Source organism: Hoplias malabaricus, chromosome 3 (assembly GCF_029633855.1).
Source record: "Hoplias malabaricus isolate fHopMal1 chromosome 3, fHopMal1.hap1, whole genome shotgun sequence".
Classification (NCBI taxonomy): Eukaryota; Metazoa; Chordata; class Actinopteri; order Characiformes; family Erythrinidae; genus Hoplias; species Hoplias malabaricus.
The window spans coordinates 32636178-32655899 of NC_089802.1; the positions used below are offsets into that span (position 1 = coordinate 32636178).

Consider the following 19722-nt stretch of genomic DNA (forward strand, 5'->3'; position numbering starts at 1 on the left):
AGAGTCCAGTGGCAGCATGCTTTACTCGACTTTATTCGACACTTTCCTGTAGCTGCTCGTCCTTGGAAACCCATGCCATGAAGACTCCTGTTGCACAGTTTTTGTACTGAGTTACCAGAGAGTTAGTGACTTACATGACATTGTATGGCTGAGTTGCAGTAGTTCCTAATCACTTTCAATTTTCAACATTACCACTCAAAGTTGACTGGGGAATATCTAGGAGAGAAGAAATTTTCACAAACATGCATGTAGCAACAGTGGCATCTTATTAGAGTACAGCATTAGAATTCATTGAGTTCTTTGGAATTAACCATTCATTCATTTATTTATTTATTTATTTTCAAATGTAAAGTGCTAAGTGTCTGTTTTTGTACGCCTTTAGCAATGAAACACTTGAATGGTGAGTCCTAATATGTTTGTTCATGTAGTGCAATTTGGTGAAAGATTCAGCAAAAGCAAGGAATTTCTATAAACTTTTGCATTATGATATGGTGAAATGTGCTTAACATCAGCTGGGACATGAACCAGCAATGTGGGGTTTATTTTTTTTATTTTTTATTTTGTCTATAAAAGCTTTGTTTTCATTATTTGTTCACTAAGCTCATTACAAATCAAGGCACATAGACGTTCTAGAGGAACGTGACCGAAAGCTAGAAAATATGATGTTCTTTATCTTATAATCTTCCTATAATTAGCCTATTTTGATAATCTGATACTAATGCTAGCATGCTGATCCAAACTTAAACGATTATTGAGATTCTGAATAAACTTTTTCAGCCCTTCTCTTTTTTTCTACACTTTCTTCTCTCCCCTCCTCCGCTTTCTCTTTCTTTAAATCTGCTCGATGGGGGATGAATAAAGTTCCTTTCTTTATGCTTCACTGTTGTGGAAAAGTATGAGAGCTAGCCTAGCACAGTTTGCTGATTTTATCGCTTTGGTCACAGTAAGGCCATTAAAAGGCAATCTGGCATTTGCTTTATTGACTAATCGTTTGGAAATGCAGGAAAATTCTTAGCATCAACTGCATAGCAAACCCCTTCTGTTCATTTGGTTAGCTTTGCTGTGGTTGTAGAATGCTCAGTCTGTAGAAGTACAGTCTGTTGGCACATGTTCACCTTGTTTAGATGCACGTTTTAGCTGCTGTTTGCTGAATTCATGTGTAAATGGGTGTATGAACTATTCTTTATGGTATTTGGAGCTGAAAAGGTCCACTGTTTGGTGGAGGAAATGTTTGAAAGAGTGAGGGGAAAGAAGGGAGTGTCTTCAATAAACATTGGTTCATTTCTTACAGCTGTTTCAACTTAACAGAAATATCATTTAAACATGCTTCAAAGGGCAGTTGTGTGGAAACTAATATGACATGAAATTTTGGAATACTACGTCTCTGACCCCAAGCTCTCCCAGGAACATTTCACACCTGTTGGTGTAAAATAAAAAAAAAGCCCTGCCATGGTAAATGTGGCATAATCTGTCATAAGAACTAACCAGCATAATTTGGATCAAAATATTTTTGTATGGGCCTGGAGGTTGGGGGTTCGATTCCCGCTCCGGGTGACTGTCTGTGAGGAGTTGGTGTGTTCTCCCCGTGTCCGCGTGGGTTTCCTCCGGGTGCTCCGGTTTCCTCCCACAGTCCAAAAACACACGTTGCAGGTGGATTGGCGACTCGAAAGTGTCCGTAGGTGTGAGTGTGTGAGTGAATGTGTGTGTGTCTGTGTTGCCCTGTGAAGGACTGGTGCCCCCTCCAGGGTGTATTCCCGCCTTGCGCCCAATGATTCCAGGTAGGCTCTGGACCCCCCGCGACCCTAAATTGGATAAGCGGTACAGATAATGGATGGATGGATATTTTTGTATGTTTGATGTTTGTTGGGTGACACAATTTCACCCAATTAAAAACTCGAGAAGGCTCATTTGCATGTTGCACTTGCACTGCCAAAATTGTGATAACCAATATGATGATAATCATTAATATACAATGTATTGAGCAGCCCTAACACATTGTCATAGATCAGGTCTAGTGATGAAGGCGTCTAGCTGACCTTCCCTCGGCTCTCACTGTTGCTGAATAATGCATGCAATGCCTGGAGAGCACCGTCTAACGTGAGATCCATCTTGATAGAGAGAGGGAATGAATGAGGGGAGAGAGTGATGAGAAAGGAACTGAAGATAGGAAAGAGAGGCTCAGACTTGGAAGGAGTTGGAGGGCTGTCTGAAAACAGGCTTCAGTAAACTGATGACGGAGGAGCTAGATGATGCAGGCAATCAAGCAGAAATATGAACCAGTGTCACAAACAAATGTTTTTTCATGCTTTGTAAATAAAGGTTTGAGTAAGAGCTATTAGCGATGTGAGGCTACACCCCACCCCCCATCCCCCCTTAATTGTGATACATTGTAGGTGCAGAGGTGCTACACGGACTGTCAATCATTAATGAAAGCCAGTGTATGCTCAGGTTACCATTCGTAGGAGAGTAGGAATAAATATTACTGCTGCTTTCTGTTTTAGGATTACACAACGGTGCTACTGCCCTGCTCTTTCAAGCCAAACCTACACTCCTGTACATTTTTGTCTTTTAGCAATATTTACAAAGATTGTTAAAGGGATGTTTTTATCCAAAACAATTTTACTATGGGACTAATGTAGCTCACAAGTAATGTAAACCTGTTAGCCTCAAACCAGGAAACTTGAGCAACTAAAATGTAATAATACTCATTCTTAAGCATTTAATGTTTTCATAGGTTTTATCCATTTTTGTTCAGCTGCACAGTGCTCATTGGAAAGGCATATCCTTGCATTATTCAGGGCTCAGTGAAATCTTTTTCAGTTTTCAGAAAATCTTTCAGTCCTTTTGGGGTGGTTTACTTATCTATTTGTTTATTTATTTATTTAAAATTAGGTTTTCCATTCAGATTTCAAAATTATTTTCTGTCTTTTCTTTAGAAAGCTGCATTCTTAGCTACAAATTCACAACCGATAGCAAAATAGCACTTGAGTTTTGTTGAATATTTAGTGATAATATTACTAAAAATTAAATGCAGTGCTTGATTGAAATTCTGACTCCTGTACTCTTTACTCAGGATGGAACAGTCTGTAACCATGTTACACTCTCTTTTCCCACCACTGACTTTGATTAATGAAAGTTTGTTTACTGTGGTGAGTTGATTGTCCACATTTACATGACTGTAGTACGTGCAGGAGCTAAAAGGGCTAATTCTGGGTTTGTGGACGGTATAAGAACATGTTTGTTTTTTTTTTTTTTTAATTGTGTGTTTTTAAATTTCATATATTCCATAGTTCCACGGATCTGTTCTGACTTTGTTATCCGCATCACAGAAATGTTATAATTTTGTAATTATTTTTAAGCTAACATCTAATTTGAGACACTGATCCAGTCTTAGTAACCATGAGTGTTGTATTGTATAATATACAAATAATATTTCTTTTTTTCTTTCTATTTTCTTAGGTCCTTGCTTCTTACTGGCGATTAACAGTCTGGCCTCCTGTTTCTGAGACGTCTTCGATCATGCTTCATTATCACAGCATCTTTTTGATGGACTGAATTTGTTAAATTTTTCTCCACAACTGTTAACATGATCCTTGTCTCGGGATCTTTTCTTCTTGACACATATCTGAATCTGAAAGACTCTGTGTCAGTTTCACAGGAGCTCGTTGTAAACACTGGATATTAACTGATACACTGCAGTGACTGGAGCCATTATGGATTTGATTCCAGAGGACTGCTCAGTGACTGTGAAAAAGGACCTCCTTTGGGATTGTACCTCGTATGTGACTGAAGTAATTTCATTGTAAGCATCTGCTCTGCATCTGAATTATTAATAATTAATTATTTATTGTAACCTCTTGTTTTGATGCCCATAAGGATATGGAGCAAGGGAGAGAAGCACTGTTGGTCGCTGAAAGTTTACACCATCAACATGAAGGCGTGTGATTACTTTCTAACCTTCGCAAAATGGCACACTGGTGTATGGATATCACTGAATAGTTAGTGAAAGTCTGCAACATTTATGCCTGACCCAGCTTGGCCTTTTTGCATGGGGTAGACTTTTGTTTAATGTACCTGGAATGCCCTTTATTTGGATTTTCTCACCACCTTCTTCCTGACTTCAAAACCTGGCCTGCATTTTGGCAAGTTGGCTAGTCTGAATTGCTGAACTGCATTTGCTCTGATTCTAAACAGACTGCCCAGCCGGGTTGAGCTAAACCAAGGAATGTCTTCTTTTTGAGCATACTCCTCAAAATTGAAGCTGTAGTGGCATTAGAAGCCAGCCTGGGGGAGGTGGTAGGAGTGGTGAGTTTTAAAAGAAATGGCAGAGCATGCAGAGCTTCTTGCAGAAATGACGACCGTTGGACGACTGTCGGCCACAGAGCGCCTGAAGCATGCTCAGAAACGTCGGGCCCAGCAGCTGAAAGGCTGGGCTCAAATGGAGAAGGAAAATGCTCGAGGAAAGGCTTCGCAAAAGACTGACAGGGAGAAAAAGAGTAAGAAGGAAAGTGACAAGAAAGTGACCTTCCCCAGCAACATCACCCTGCTGGAGGCTGCAGCCAGGAACGATGTGGAGGAAGGTAAAAGGAGGGAATTTTTATTAGAATATATGAAAATGCAAACTTATTATTTAATGGGATGAATATTTGAAGCTTGGATAGAAAATATACATTTATTCAGCAGATACCTTTGGAGTAACATAAGGGTTTTTAGTTCCAGTGATGCTGTAAAGTACTGTTCAAATATCAGAAACCACCCTATGTATATTTCCCCTTCAAATTTGCCACTTTTCTCTATTTATATCTAATCTCCTCTCCTGAAATATGAATTGTACTTAATTGCTCTTTTAAATGAAGACTAAATTAAATTAAAGAAGCATGGTGTCTGACTTTTGCATAGAACATGGTGAACACGTTCGGGATGGAGGATAACCCCACATCTGCCACTTTATTATTTGAAGGTGCCGTTTCATTGACTAAATAAGACAAACTAAAATATGATTCAAAAATAGTTTAGCAAAGACATCAAGTGCAGTCTGAGGCTGTAAAAACCTGTCTGGAAAACTGCTCTCCAGTCTGTCCGTTTTCTCTCAGCTTTTCACAAACACAGCATCCTGTGACAAAATACATGCTTACATCCCATAACTTAAATGAAAATAGACATGGTAAAACAAAAAAAGATATCAAATGCACTTTTACAAGATGGAGGATTTTAAGTTGGACACTGAATTTGTGACATTCTTCCTGGACAGGTATGTAAATGTAAGCAGTATATTTCTATGATAAGTATACGCTCGATTGCTCACTGCACCACAATGACATGCTGGTTTTCAGCTTGTTTATCATATTCATGCATTTTTCAGTATTCAAGAGGAGTCATGGTGCTAGCAGACTAATTAAAAACTGCTGGCCATTATAGATTCAGTAGCCTTGTGTTGCATACAAGGGCAGGATGGGAGGTGGCTTCAAAGAGTGGGGAAAATGGTGATGGTATTTTTGTAGTTCACACAACTTGACTAGCATTGGGCGGTAATACTGTATGCTGCAGTATATAAAATATGGAGGGTATCTTAAAACGAGGGCAGTATTTATGATGTGTGTGGAGTGTCTGGTTGTCAAATTTTGTTCTGCGTCTTTAAGTACACGGCCAAAAATGTAATTTTTGTGCTTTTAAGAGAGCCACAGAGAGTGGGGTGCTATGGGAGTTCACTGACAGCTGATGTCACACTTTGAAAATCAGTGGGGGAAAAAAGAAAGAGGAATGAGGCTGAAAACAGACAAAACACTCAAAAGACCTTTCACTTGACTTCATGCTCACATTTATGAGGCTTTATCCTCATCCTAACTTTTCTGTTCCTCCAACTCTACTCGCTGACATTTGCTCTCTCAGAAACGTGTTTTTTTTATCGTCAACACACGTCATTGTACGCTGTGGGGCTGTGCGGAGCTGAACTGCACAGTGCAAACACTCCCAAAACCCTTCACTCGACTTTGTGCTCATAGATATATGGCTCAGTGCAGCCTGACAGTGCACACCACATACACACCCACCCCATCCCCATAGTAATGCTATATACCATGAAAAATTTGTAAAATCATATTGGCTGACAAAGGTTTGATTCCTGATCTAGTCATGAACAATATACTTTACCAATAAGAGCCCTTTGGCAAGAATCTTGACACCTAGGGCTGGACAATATTGCAGAAATTTATATCACGATATATTTCTTCATTTTGGTTGATACGGTATAATTCCAATATAAAACTCACTGAAAACTACCAAGAGACAAACAAGAAACATGACATCACCAGCAAACATAAACCCATTGGCTGTGTCATTATTAGTATTTTAAAAACTACATTTTAAATTGAGTGCTGAACTGACGACAGCGCCCCATAATAAAAAAGTCAGTCAGTGACAGACGCTGTAAATTAATTGAAAATGTTTAAAAATCATGTAATTGTTATTGAAACATTTTACATTGCCATGTATATTGATATTGAATTATTGTCCAGCTCTACTGACACCACATCTATAAACAAAGTAATAAGTTTTAGTTGCAGTTAGAGTGTCTGCCTAATTGCAAGACTATAAATGAAAATTCCTGTGCCACATGAGTCAGTCCTGCCTTGGGTAACTGTGAGGGATTTGGTGTATTTTCCTTGTGTCTGAGTAGGTTTCCTCAGGGTGCTTCAGGTTCCTCCCACAGTCAAAGAACAGGTTATTAGATGGACTGGCCATGTAAAATTGTCTGTATTTGTGATTATGTGGTGCCCTGTGATGGCCAGTTTACCCATGTTGTTCGTGATGTTGCATGTAGTTTGGCGTAGTTTAATGGCGTCCTCAATCACCAGATTCAGATCCTTTACATAGTAGCCTAGTCAGCCTGCAGTTGTGTTTTTCTTCAACCCAGTGACAGAGAGAGAGCATTGAAGAGCATGCAGTTTGTTCAGTGTGTGGAAGCATTTATAACCAGCTACAGTTGAATTTCTATGCCTCTTTGTTGGACTAAGCAGAAAAGACACATCCCACAGTGCCCTCCTGTGGAGAAAAGTGTTCAGGTATCTAATTATTTTAGCAGATAAATTTGGACATATGCCTACTACAACGTTGTTGCTGCTTTGCACCAGAGAAAGATCCTCCAGAGCCAATGAGCCTTTAAAAACCTCTCAAGAAAAAGGCAGTTTTCAATGGTTATATTGATTTATTACATACTGTTGCTTATGTACCATCAGAAACTGTTGTTGTGTGCTGTTCAAAAGCCAAAGTCCTGTCCCATTAACTTCCAGTTATTTGAAAAATGAAAGCTGTCAGACCCCTGGGATCACAGAATACTGAAACCCCTTTTTCAACACACACACACACACACACAGCAACGCCCTTATTTCATTGGTTCCCTTCTGTCTGTGTGGATGATTAAACATAATCACACTAGAGATGGTGATACTCTTTATATTCTGAAAGCATTTTACAAAGTCAAGAAACAGTTGAATGAAATTGATCATTACAAGAAAACAAATTTTAATTTATGAAAGAATGAAAAGGAAAGTGATCAGCTGCTTTTTTTTTTAATGTATAGATCTGTCTACCCATCTATCGTAAACATTTTAAATGTTTTAAGTGGTCACATTCTCAGTGTTTTGTGTTTACTTACTACTCAACTAATGAGCTAATTCACACACATTACTTAATAATGTTCCAAATTATTGTAATAAGTAAGTATTGATTATATATATTTTGTGTGTCAAGTTAAAAGCTACAAATATTGCTTCTGAGACAAAAGATGTTGAAACAACTTTTATTTGCATGAGTATGTTTGACAAGAACATAAAAAGTTAGCAATTTCTCCAAGCATCAGCTAAAGTAAAAAAAAAAAAAAAGTTAAAAACAGCTGCCATGACACATTTGAATCAAATTAGTAATTTATTAAAAATTGATTAAAAATTCCTTTGTCAGTTGGTTGCTGCTGATGAAAAAATGTCTAGTGTATATTTCTTTTTCTTATTGGATGCACAATTATATGCATTTTATTTTAAATTTGATATTTTATCAAATATGTAAAACTTTCAGATTTTCAAAAATGTAATACCTTCAGATTTACAGTAATCAGTTTTTGATAATAATTAGTGACTTACTCGATTGCTGATATAATCCATAGTGGCAGCTCTATTGTAAATTAACTTTGCAAAATGACATTTTGGCGATTAAAGCATGAAAAGGGCTTGAGGATCTAGCTGCATTCCTGTTGCTAACAGTTCTTACAGCAATAAGCCCAGCTGCCATCAGTAGTGTAGCACCAGAGGTAAGATTCACCGTAGTAGCTACAGGGGTGATCAGATTTGCAGGTTTTTCCATCTACAGCAGCCAAGCAGTCATCCCGAGTGCAGCACTTTTGCCTTTCTCCGGTCTTAGTGGTGTAGCAATAGTCAAACTCTTCACCGTACTTTGAGCAGGCATAGTTAGCACGGCAGTAATCTCCACTTTGGGCTTTGGTTTCCCATACTGGCGGGCTGCAGTAGTACCATTCTCCAGACTCTTTGTAACACCAATAGGCACTCCAGCCATAAATGCCACATGGGTGATCAGCCTTGCATTTCTGTCCTTGGACCGTGATGGCAGAGTACAAGGGTGAGCACTTGACCAGATTCTGCTTAGAGTAACACCTGTAATCATCTGTCTTTTTGTTGTAAAGGCAAGCTGATGTGCAGTTCACCCCAGACCCATCTTCAGTCTTTGACTCCTCTGGCACCAGCTTACATTCTAACAGCTCTGACGATGCGTTTCTCTTCACCGAGGTCAGAAGACAAGCAGTGTCAGACACGTACTTTATTTTCTCTGTTTGCTCAGAAAAAGTGTAAACACTGTCAAAGAACAGTGATATGGTCATTTTGGTCACAATGGGCTTCTCATAGGCAAAATTATACGTTAGGGCTGTTTGAAACATTTTCAGCAGATTAGGGGTCATCTGCAGCTGCTGGAGAGATTGCAGTTGAACTGTGTACAGACTTTTTACCATCTCCTGTGATTTCTCATTTTCAGGGAAACAATCATCAACAAAAATCTTAACCATGCCGTCATATAGCTCTGTTAGCTTATTATTCAAATCTCGAACAGACATCACCTCAATTGAACTGTCTGGCTGGTTCTGTCCAATGTAGCCAAGAGAAAACGACTCTTTGTCATCAGTGGGATGTTTAAAGCAGAGAGCTGTCCACACGTGAGAGGGAACGGTCACTTTCTCGTACTCACGCTGTTCGTCTTGAGCAGATTTTTCCTTCCGTGGGATTCTGTAATTTGCCTGGGGGATGGTACCTGTGATTAGGTAGGGAGTGGCTGCAGGATTTTGCTGAAGCTCAGTGGTCAACATCCTATTCATTTCCTTTCCCACCTTATACCAGTGGTGACGGTAAAAAGCATCATCCATGGGCGCTACGTTAGTCAGTGTAAATGTTGCATCACGGCCCTTGCCACACTGGGCACTTGAAGGGTTTAGCTGCCCACGGTCATAATCAGTGTAAGCGTAGTAACCGTTAATGGCTTGATTTTGTTTTATTTGATCAACATTAAACTGACTCTCGGGGCTCAATCTTTGTTCACTTTCTCCAGAAAGCTGTGAAATAAACAGAAGAGATCAGATGTTGAAGTTATGCCTTGAAACCAAATTTTACAAGTGAATGTCCTTTAAGAAATTAAATGTAAGTTTAGTCATTATTTTATCAGTTATTTTGTTGGTGCAATAAAAAAATAACTAAAAATACAGTCCAAAGGCTTAATGAAAATATAACACATTCTCTGCAGAGAACAAAATTAAATATAGCGCTTTGTTGTTAAACATAAAGCAGAATAAATATATAAAAAAATGTCACAAAAGTACCACAACTGTTTCTTTCATTAAATAGTAACTTGTGCAGAAGTGTTTTCTCTTTTGAAACTTAGATTTTTACTTAGAAAATCAATGAAATGAAGTTTGGCAATGGATGCTGCACATTGTATATTACATAATGTTTTACACAACAATCTTGTATTTAGAAAAAATCCTTTTGGCAAAACTTCAGAATAAACTCCACAGCCAAAGCCTGTGTGATTGGATAATAGATGTAAGACTGAAAAATGTGTTTGTGTTTAGAAGTTTGTTTTGGTTCAAGTAAAACCAGTGTCATGTAAAACATGTCAAGAGTTCATTAAGAGATTTTCTAGGTTACAGAAGTAACAGCAATGTCCACGGTATGTTCAGAAAATCATAACATTTTGTGACACAATTTATAATGACAATGTTAAATGTAGTTATATTGTAAACAGTGTATTTTACCTGTGGTTCAATGAAGAACTTGGAGTATTTTATACTTGAATCGCTGCATTCAGGATGGAAGATGTATGCGCTGTACAGAGGAATTCGGTGGCGTTCAGAGTAAAGTGAGGCAAAGAATGCAGTTGTCGTACTCGCGTATCTCTGACAGATTTTCTTGGCGTTTTTGTCCATTCCTGTTGGTTCTGTTTCTTCGTAAAAAAACTCTTTACAGTTGGAAAAGCTTTTGACCACTTCTGCTTGGGCACTAAGTGCCCCCAGTAAAACACAAGTGAGGACGGACAGAATCATGATGGGACTCCAGTTCAGACGTGGGCACAAGCTTGTCTTTAATACATCAAACCTTACTGCTGACTCATGCTTTCAAGTTTGTTGAAAGTGATAGGATTCTAACTGACTGCTTCATGCTGGCCGTATGAGGCAATAACGTACTTGTGAAATAGTTTCTAAAACTAGTTATGGACACAATTATAATACATAATTTATTAGCCTATGTGGTGCTATTATATAGTCTGTATTAAAGAGAAATACAGCTTACGACTTCTGGCAAGAGCTACAGATTCACCATACACGAGCCCTAGTTTCAGATGGGGAGCTGGGATGTTTGTGATGGTTTCACCCTGTATGAGAAGTCTTTGTGAAAATAACAGTGAAGTATTTGATTATTCTTTGAGGCATGGCCTTCACAAGTGAAAACAAAATTTAGACTATTTTTATGTTTGGGATTTGTGGCGGAGCTTGTAGTGGCAAAAATCACAGTGAAACTCGTGGTGTTTCGTGTAAGAAAATGGAAATATGGACCATCCAGACACTTTCTGAAATTATTTTAACAGCTTGCAAGCAAAAGACAGCTTGTCCTAAACTAATAACCCAACTCTTAATGAGGGGGTGAGGTTTGGACAAATACCATTCTTTTTCTGCTCTGTCTCATGGCTCCACCAAAAGACTTCCTCTCTGTAGATGTGGTTGAAGATGTGGTATCTATGCATTGCTGCACAGCTGTGATGTGCGTTAGGACAAGCTCCACAAAGCACTTCATGATGATTGGCGGGCATGCACTGGGACGGTGGTCGCTGAGGCAGGACACAGGAGACTTTTTGATACAGGGATGATGGTGGATGCCTTGAGGCATGTTGGGATGACGGTGCTGCTCAGGGAGATTTTGAAGATGCCAGTGAAGACATTTTTGTGTAATGTAAAATTGTAACTCATTGTTCAAACATACTTCTGCCAATTTATGGTAACTGTTGTGTAACATTTAAAAAGGGCAACTGCCATTTTATAAGAGAAAAAATAACCTAGTAGTTTGAATATGGTAAATGAGAAGAATGAATTAATCACGTTTTTTCATGTGCATAGATTTGTTCAGTTCTTGGTAATAATAGTGTATCCAGACATATGTCAGTTTTAATTTAGACAATTTAGAAATGGTGAATTTCGATGTTAGTGTTCATGAATGTGGCAAAATGTATTTTTAGATTTATGCTTCAGTTCTAGTATAAAAGGAAAAAAGGAGAATGTTGATTATTTATTTAAAATTATATGTTACAAAAAACACTTTAAAACATAGTTGTAAACATAATAGTTCATCATCTTATGCAGGGTATTATGAGGCAAAAAGTACGCCCAAAAATCTCATCTATTTAGATATTTAATGATTAATCTTCCATATTAAAGTCGAATTTAATTAAACTAGAAATGTACTTCATTTGTTGTTCTGGAAAGTAAATAAAACTGTTCCTCTACAGTCTATTTAGAACTTAATTCAGAAAAATTAACCATAATAAATCTTTAATGTGAAGTAGGTAGGCTGAGGCTGAGGACCATGAGAGGAAGGTAATGTGTGTGCATCTGGGTGTGCAGGTGTACGTGCGTTTAAATATCTTATGTCTCTTATAACAACTCTTCAGCCGAATGAGGCTTGTTTATTCGTATTAAACCAGAATGGTACAAGCTGCAAAATTATATTCCAAAACTCATCAGTCTTTTTATGACTTTTTAACCTGTTTCACCCCAAAATTATTTTTGCACAATATTGCAGCTTGTTTTTGGGTTTTACTTCTGCATTTTAACATACTGTGTAAGAAGATAAGTAGTTCAGACTCATTCTAATGTCATCTTGCATTATTTAGCAACTCTGCTGTTTTCCCACCTTTGACAGAGGTTAAAAATTCATAAACACCAAATGAAAATGATATACAAATTAAATATTCGATTAATATTTTTTGATAAAGGTAGTAAAATATATAATTAAGTTAAATACAGCCAATGTCTTTAAGTGACTCCGAACTACTCTATTAATGAGTATTATCTGCTTTATATAATATAGAAATTAACATTTATATTTCAGTGATTGAATGCAAAATGAGTTCTAGATGCAATTGTTTAACGACAGAAAGATACTCTCAGCCTCCACAGTGTAGGACCCCTTCTTATATAAAACACATACAAATAGATATAGAGTCATTAAGCGTCTGAATTTCTTACTGAAACACGATGATAAACGATTACAAACACTTGCTCGAACAGTCTCTCTCTCTCTCTCGCTCTGCAAAACAAACATTTCCATTGTTTGTTTTTATTTTTTCTGCACACAATGAAACAATACAAAGTTTTTTAAAAACCAAGGTGCTACATAAAACAAGTCACACAGGACTAAACTCCACGAGTGCAAACGTGCAACAACGCAAAACAAGGAACAACAATAAACAAATGAATGTTAGGGAAGGGAGACTGTGAAGTTGAACGGTCAGTGTTGTGATGTAAGTGAAATAAAGTGCAGTATGCTATAATGATATTGTTGGAGAGGGAACAGTTGTAAACATTGTACACTGGTGTAAATAGTGCTCTGATTAACAGGAGACGAGCAGTGTTTGTCCATTTCAATAGTCCTTCATTTAGCAGCAAGTGTAATTGATATAAAAAGTCCAATGTCTCACCGGAGTGTGTGTGTGCGCATATATTTGTTCCGTTCAGCTATTTAGGAGGACTGGGAGTGTGCTTGTGGGGGTTCAAATGCTTCTGTACCTTCTTACAGATGGTAGGAGTGTGAAGAGTGTGTGTGTGATCACCCACAGTACTGGTGGCCTTATGGATAAAGCATCATCTCTACTTTCTGTGAAGGCTAGGAAAAGCACATCTGAGATCCTCTGCCAGGTGAATACCAAGAAATGTAATGCTCTTGACCATCTCCACAGTGGAACTCTCGATGAACAGAGAGTGACTCCTCTGAACTCAACAACCATCTCTTTAGTTTTGTCCACATTCAGAGAGGGGTGGTTGATTCTCTATCAGTTTGTTAGCTGTTATACTTCCTCTCTGTAGATGTGGTCTCTATGCATTGCTGCACAGCTGTGACTCAGCAGAGTGAACAACAGTGGACTGAGCACACAGCCCTGTGGGAACCCTGTGCTCAGTATGGTGGTGCTGGAAATGCCCTTTCGGATCCAGACTGACTGATGTCTCAGAGTTAGAACGTCCAAGAGCCACTTGCCAAGAGGTGTTCGGGCCCAGTGGGTTCAGTGTCCTGTTCAGGTGCTGAGGACTAATTGTGTTGAATTTTTATATGTCTATAAACAGCATTCGAACATGGGTATTCTTATTGTCCAGGGATGTGGGAGCCAGATGAAGGGTGGTGGTTATAATATCATCTTTGTAGCAATTTAAAAAATACACAACCTGCAGAGGTCCAGTGAAGGGGGCAGCAGGGTCTTGTGTAACGTATATTTGTAATTCAGTACTGAAACATTCTTCTGTCAATTTATGGTAACTCTTTTGTAACATTAAAAACGACAATAGTCATTTTATACTAGAAAACATGACCTAGTAGTTTGAAAATGACAATAATTTTTTTAATTGAGTTCAATCAAGGAAAAAGCACTGAAAAATCATGTGCATGGATTTGTTCAGTTCTTAGTAATAATAGTGTATCCAGACATTTGTCAGTTTTAGTTTAGACGATTTAGAAATGAATTTCAATGTTCGTGGCCATGAACGTGGCAAATGTATTCTTAATTTTTAGGTGTACAAAATCCATCCATCCATCCATTATCTGTAAGCGCTTATCCAATTCAGGGTCGCAGTGGGTCCAGAGCCTACCTGGAATCATTGGGCGCAAGGCGGAAATACACCCTGGAGGGGGTGCCAGAACTGTGCCAAAACTGCTTGCAAAACTCGGGCATCAGGCACACAAAACTCAGAGAGCACGTGCAGAACTCGAAGCACTCACACACAAAACTGAGAGAGCACACGCAGAACTCGGAGCTAACGCGCAAAAGTCATGGAGCACAAACGTCAGAGCTGGATATTTTGTTTGCAAGTTATAAGTTTTATGTTTGAGGGAAACAAACCAAAACAGAGTATGAATAATTTGTAGTATGAGCACATCTCTCTGGTGTGAAATGTGTGTATCTTATGTGTAATTGTGGACAGAAATTCCAGAAGATCCCTTCAGTCTACATTCCATTAATAATTCAGGGACACTGCCAAGACCTGAAATGTACAAGCGATACAAACTTCAAATAACGTGCTGTATTATACTTCAAAGGGTTATGTGCAACTTCAGCATTAACAGTTTTCCTGAGTATATTGGTCAATTAATTAATTCATTCGTTATCTGTAAGCGCTTATCCAGTTCAGGGTTGCGGTGGGTCCAGAGCCTACCTGGAATCTATCTGTTTTTAAATGGAAATAGTTAGGAATTGTAACCCTTATTTGCAAAATTGGATGTTTGTTAAAGATGTGCTGCTACTTTTTTTGCACTGCTACAGTCCCTTCTAATTAAAAAGTTGAATTGTGATGTTTCTGTTGCATTATGTAAGAACTATGTAACTGACCCAAATGATAGTAGTTCTGCAGTTGCATGAACTCCGTTGACTCATGCATGGACTAGTTTTTACAGCAATGGCGGATCATGGAGCCTCTCAATAGTTCCTGGAAATTAGCGGCAGACACCAGCAGTGCCACAGCAGAACAGAAGTGTGATGTGTGTTTCAAGTTTAAGACCCCACTAAACCAGTAGATTTGGGGAATGTTAGCAATTAATTTGGCTATAGGACTTTGAGTAAAGTATAAGCAAAACAACAAACAGTCTGGAAATACCTTCTGATAATGTCAACTCTCCCTCTATATGTCTCTAGGTCTTCCAAGCTTCATTCACTACTACTGGGCAGTCTAGGATGCAGTCTTGCCACTCTTCAACACTCCCAGTTCAATACTCTCCAAACCTTCCAGGGGAAAGAGCAAGAGAAAATCTTGCTCTCACCTTTTAAAATCAAATTGCTTATCTCTGCATTATATTCCCAGCTGATGTTGTTAGAAAACCAAAACCAAAATACATTTAAAACAAAGTGGGATGTGGAACTGGGTGTGGATCTGTCTAAAGATAATTGGGAAATGCACTAAATAGGGTCCACTCTAAGTTCTACATAGTCCACTTAAGTAAAACCAGGTGTGCTGCCATATATCCGGGGCTTATGTGGCGTGACAAATAACCTTGAATTTAGATTTAACCCGCTGGAGACTTTTACTAACTTGGAGATCTTCTAACCCTCCGTCTCACTGCAAGAGGATCTGTGGAAAAAGTTCTACCTGAAATGGGGGCATACTTTATCTTACTTTAAGAATCTTAAAGTGCTACCTTAAATAATCAGGATGCAGGCATTGAATTTGAATGTTTGTTAATATTTACAATAATTGAAGAAATTTAATGAGGCATGTATTCCGTATTGCATTATTCCTTCAATAATAATTAAAAATACTATTATAGAGCATTAAGATTTTTTGTGGCACTTTTTTTTGTCTGTGTCTTTTTTCTTTCTATGTTATTGATTAAATATTCCAGTTAATCACGTGTTTGTGTTTGTGTTACAGTGAGGGAGCTGCTGAACAGTGGTGTCAGCCCAGACCTTTTTAATGAAGACGGGCTTACAGCGTTGCACCAAGTATGAGTGCTCTCTCTCTCTCACACACACACACACACACACACACACACACAGTGACATTAAACAGTCTCTTCCTTTTAACACACACACTGTTCTGTGTAATCATTCCTGTGTTTTGTCTGTATGTACAAGTTATCAGTTTCCACACAAAGTTATAGCTTTCAGGAAAGAATGTAGCATTCCCAGCCTTGGAAATATCCAGACTTAACAGAGAACTGGACAGTAATTTTGGGGAAAAAATAGTCAGTATAAATAATGTAGGAGGACACGGTGGAGAGAGCAGTCTGATACGGCTGTCCAGATTCTCAACATATTCAGGTGTAGTATAAAGGAAAAAGTGCAAATAAAAACAGAAAGCAGTGAGTTGTAAACATAAATTTAACTCACCATTAAGCAGTTCAGGGAACTGAGTAAAATCCCTGCAAATGGTGAAAGCCTCAGTCCCACAGACAGTACAATTAAAGCATGTTTCTGTGATGGATGTCTCACCTTGGACTTGTAAATGTTATAACAAACCTTTGTTAATAAATAGCATTTTTAAAGAAGAAAAGCACTTGATTGTTACCAGCATAGTTGAAAAGTCAGTGTTATAGTAAAGTGTGTATTGGTACACATTCAGCGTTTAAATCGCATGTCAGTGAGGCCATTTTGTGCACATTTTGAAACAACGTATGCTGTCTTCTAAATGCCATCCCTCTATAGTGCTGTATCGATGACTATGTGGAGGTGGTGCGCTGTCTGCTGGACGCTGGGGCGACTGTTAATGCATGCGACAGTGAGCTGTGGACTCCTCTGCATGCAGCGGCTACCTGCGGGCACACGGGCCTCGTCCAGCTGCTTGTACAGGCGTGAGTTTCACTAGTAGACTGCATGTGGTAAACTCTGCTGAATATTCAGTTGTTCCAGAGTGGATTATAAAGTAATGCAGTGTGAAAGCATGTAGGAACTCAAACAGCATAAAAGATGACTAAGCACATGTGAACATAAAACATTTATTAAATAATTACTATGATGTTGTTCAGGGAACCTTCAAAAATAGAACATTCTTTGACCATATTTTGAGTGGTGTGTTGTCAGTGTTTCATTTGTTACGCCCCTACTATTGGGCTCCAGGGTCTAGGGTGGTAATAGTAAGGGATACGTAACAATATGTGTAGGTGAAAAGAAAAGCCAGCCAAAAAGCTAGAGACCAAGTGGTTCAGGGCTATAAACCTTACTTTAATATAAACGACCATACCACAATAACACACGACAGGTGGACAAACCTTAGGAGGGAGGAACATGGACAGTACCAAAGAAAAGAAAATAACAAAACATGACTAACACCTAAGCTATGTCAAGATACTCTAACTATATTCTATAAAGAAAATACAAGGGGTGGTACCTGCCCTCTACTCTGGTGTGTCTATACAATACAGAGCCTACGTGTGCACCATGTAAGTGCGCGCACATCTAACTTGTTCTCACCCTCCTAGGGAGACAGAAACAAACAGACAACCTGACAGGACTAGGACACAGTTTCAAACACAAAAATATAAATACTTCAAAGGCAAAACAACACTAACATAAGGTAGACCTCATTAAACTAGTTTTTTTAAGACACACACCAGCACACAAGACCATACAACCAGACAGAGTCAAACAATTTCCAAACAGAACAAGTGAGCCCAAAGATGGCTGCCTTTCTGATTTCCTGGTGCAGCTTAAAACCCTTAAGCCCCACCCTTTTAGGAGCAGTAAGCAGATGTGACTGGTTGGGATTGGCTGGAGCTGGAAGGGTTGCCAGGTCCATGAAGTGACAGTCCAATCTACCCATGAGAAGAAGAGAGAGAGAAAAAGAAAGAACCAGGAAACAAAACAAGATAACAAATACATGCACAAAATTGTTACATGTAACACATTGGAGAAGTTCACTTTCTTCTGGACTCTGATTGGATAAAGGTGAGGGCCCTGTGTGTGGGAGGTATGGAAGGGAAGAGAGAAAGTAAGAGTGGAGAAACATGAACAGAGGGAACGAGTGAAGATTCAGCTAGAGTACAGTGTGACAAAAAAAAAAAAAAGTTGTGAGGACACTCCAAGAAGTTGCTTTTGAGGAGCTGGTTACAGCCCTGGAAAATGGGTATAAATTACCAGGCTGCAGATATTTCACTCTGGCCATGTTCACCACAGATTATATAATAAATTTTACATACGTTTCATTGTATTTATTTGACACCATATTTGAACTATAGTGGAGAGGAAGAAAGAGCTATGGACAGCCCACACTCAAATTACTGGGTTTTATCTGAAGAGCTTATCAGGTTCAGATATTAAGAATGATTTTTGGGGGTTTATTCTGTTAGAAAGTGACTCTCAAACACAATTTAATTCACCTGAAAACATTTTATTTATTTTAGGCAGATGTCTTTTGTAGTGTGCATTCACAGCTCCGTAGAATAAATATTGTAAACAAAGATCAGAAGGTAAATCTTGTCCTCAAACTGTCTGAAATGATCCCCCTAGTTATTAGGACTGTATCTGTTCAGGATTTAAACAGTGCTCATGTGAATAGTAAACTTTTGTGTTTTGGCAGTGGTGCAGATCTGCTGGCGGTAAATGCAGACGGAAACATGCCGTATGATCTGTGTGAGGACGAGGCCACCCTGGAACTGATAGAGGTGATGATGGCGGAGCAGGGTGAGTGGCACTCCATCACCTGTTTAGAACATTCATTCATAAACGTTAGAAGAAGTCATCAGATTTAAGAGCTGTATCAGAGTAAGAGCGCACACATGCTAATTCCATTAATACTAGTACAAACTCCACCAATATTTAGGGACAAACACACTTTATCTCTCCCAAATAAAGCTAGTTCTGTTTAGTTTCAATAGTAAAAATGTGTTTATGTAATTAAAAAAAAGTGGTGGCAGCATGGCGCCATACGTAGTGTCATTTTTAATACAGGCATACATTTCTCTTTAAATGGCTTATCTGGCTTTCACTTAAGAAGACGACAAATCGTGTGAGATATTTGTGAGTTATGATACAGCTCTACAATTCACACCTCTAATTTTCTTACATCCAAAAGTCTGTAATTGTTTGGCCATTAAAAACCCTCTCTTCTTAAGTTCTGCAGTAGACCAAAGCAAGGCACAGTTGCACCATGTAACTAACAAGAAATGGATATGGCCATCGCCACTGTATGAACCAGTTCCCGTGTTTCTGTGTGTTTAGGTTGACAAACTTCTCCAAAGCTCTTTGAACTGTGTGGAATTCACTGTACATTTATCAGACAATTCTGCTCACTTCATGTACCTCACAGGCATCACTCAGGAGCGCATTGATGAGTGTCGTGGATTGAAGGAGAGGAAGCTGCTGGCAGATGTTCGAGCACTGATAGAGAGAGGAGCTGACCTCAACAAATCAGACGTTCAAGGGGCTACTCTGGTGTGTGTGTGTGTGAGAGAGAGAGAAAGGAAAAAACTACTACAGGCT

The 19722-nt window shown here is 38.7% G+C and overlaps 2 protein-coding genes across 4 annotated transcripts in view; one reads left to right on the forward strand and one right to left on the reverse strand.

The window, feature by feature from the left end:
- Positions 1-19722, forward strand: part of ppp1r16a (protein phosphatase 1, regulatory subunit 16A) — a 40584-nt gene that overhangs the window by 14291 nt on the left and 6571 nt on the right. The window contains exons 2-7 of one of the 3 annotated variants that reach the window (XM_066664688.1): positions 3460-3802; positions 3877-4580; positions 16178-16248; positions 16951-17096; positions 18821-18924; positions 19550-19674. In XM_066664688.1, the coding sequence (XP_066520785.1) occupies positions 4322-4580; positions 16178-16248; positions 16951-17096; positions 18821-18924; positions 19550-19674 (705 nt within the window). In that variant the 5' untranslated portion in view covers positions 3460-3802; positions 3877-4321. The remainder of the gene's footprint in view (positions 1-3459; positions 3803-3876; positions 4581-16177; positions 16249-16950; positions 17097-18820; positions 18925-19549; positions 19675-19722) is intronic. The other 2 variants (XM_066664689.1, XM_066664687.1) reach the window with 2 other exon arrangements.
- Positions 8007-10597, reverse strand: LOC136690791 (endonuclease domain-containing 1 protein-like). The gene is made up of 2 exons (XM_066662772.1): positions 10310-10597; positions 8007-9610 (listed from the first exon to the last, which is right to left on the reverse strand). The coding sequence occupies exons 1-2, from the start codon at positions 10595-10597 to the stop codon at positions 8249-8251; spliced, it is 1650 nt and encodes a 549-aa protein (XP_066518869.1). The 3' UTR covers positions 8007-8248.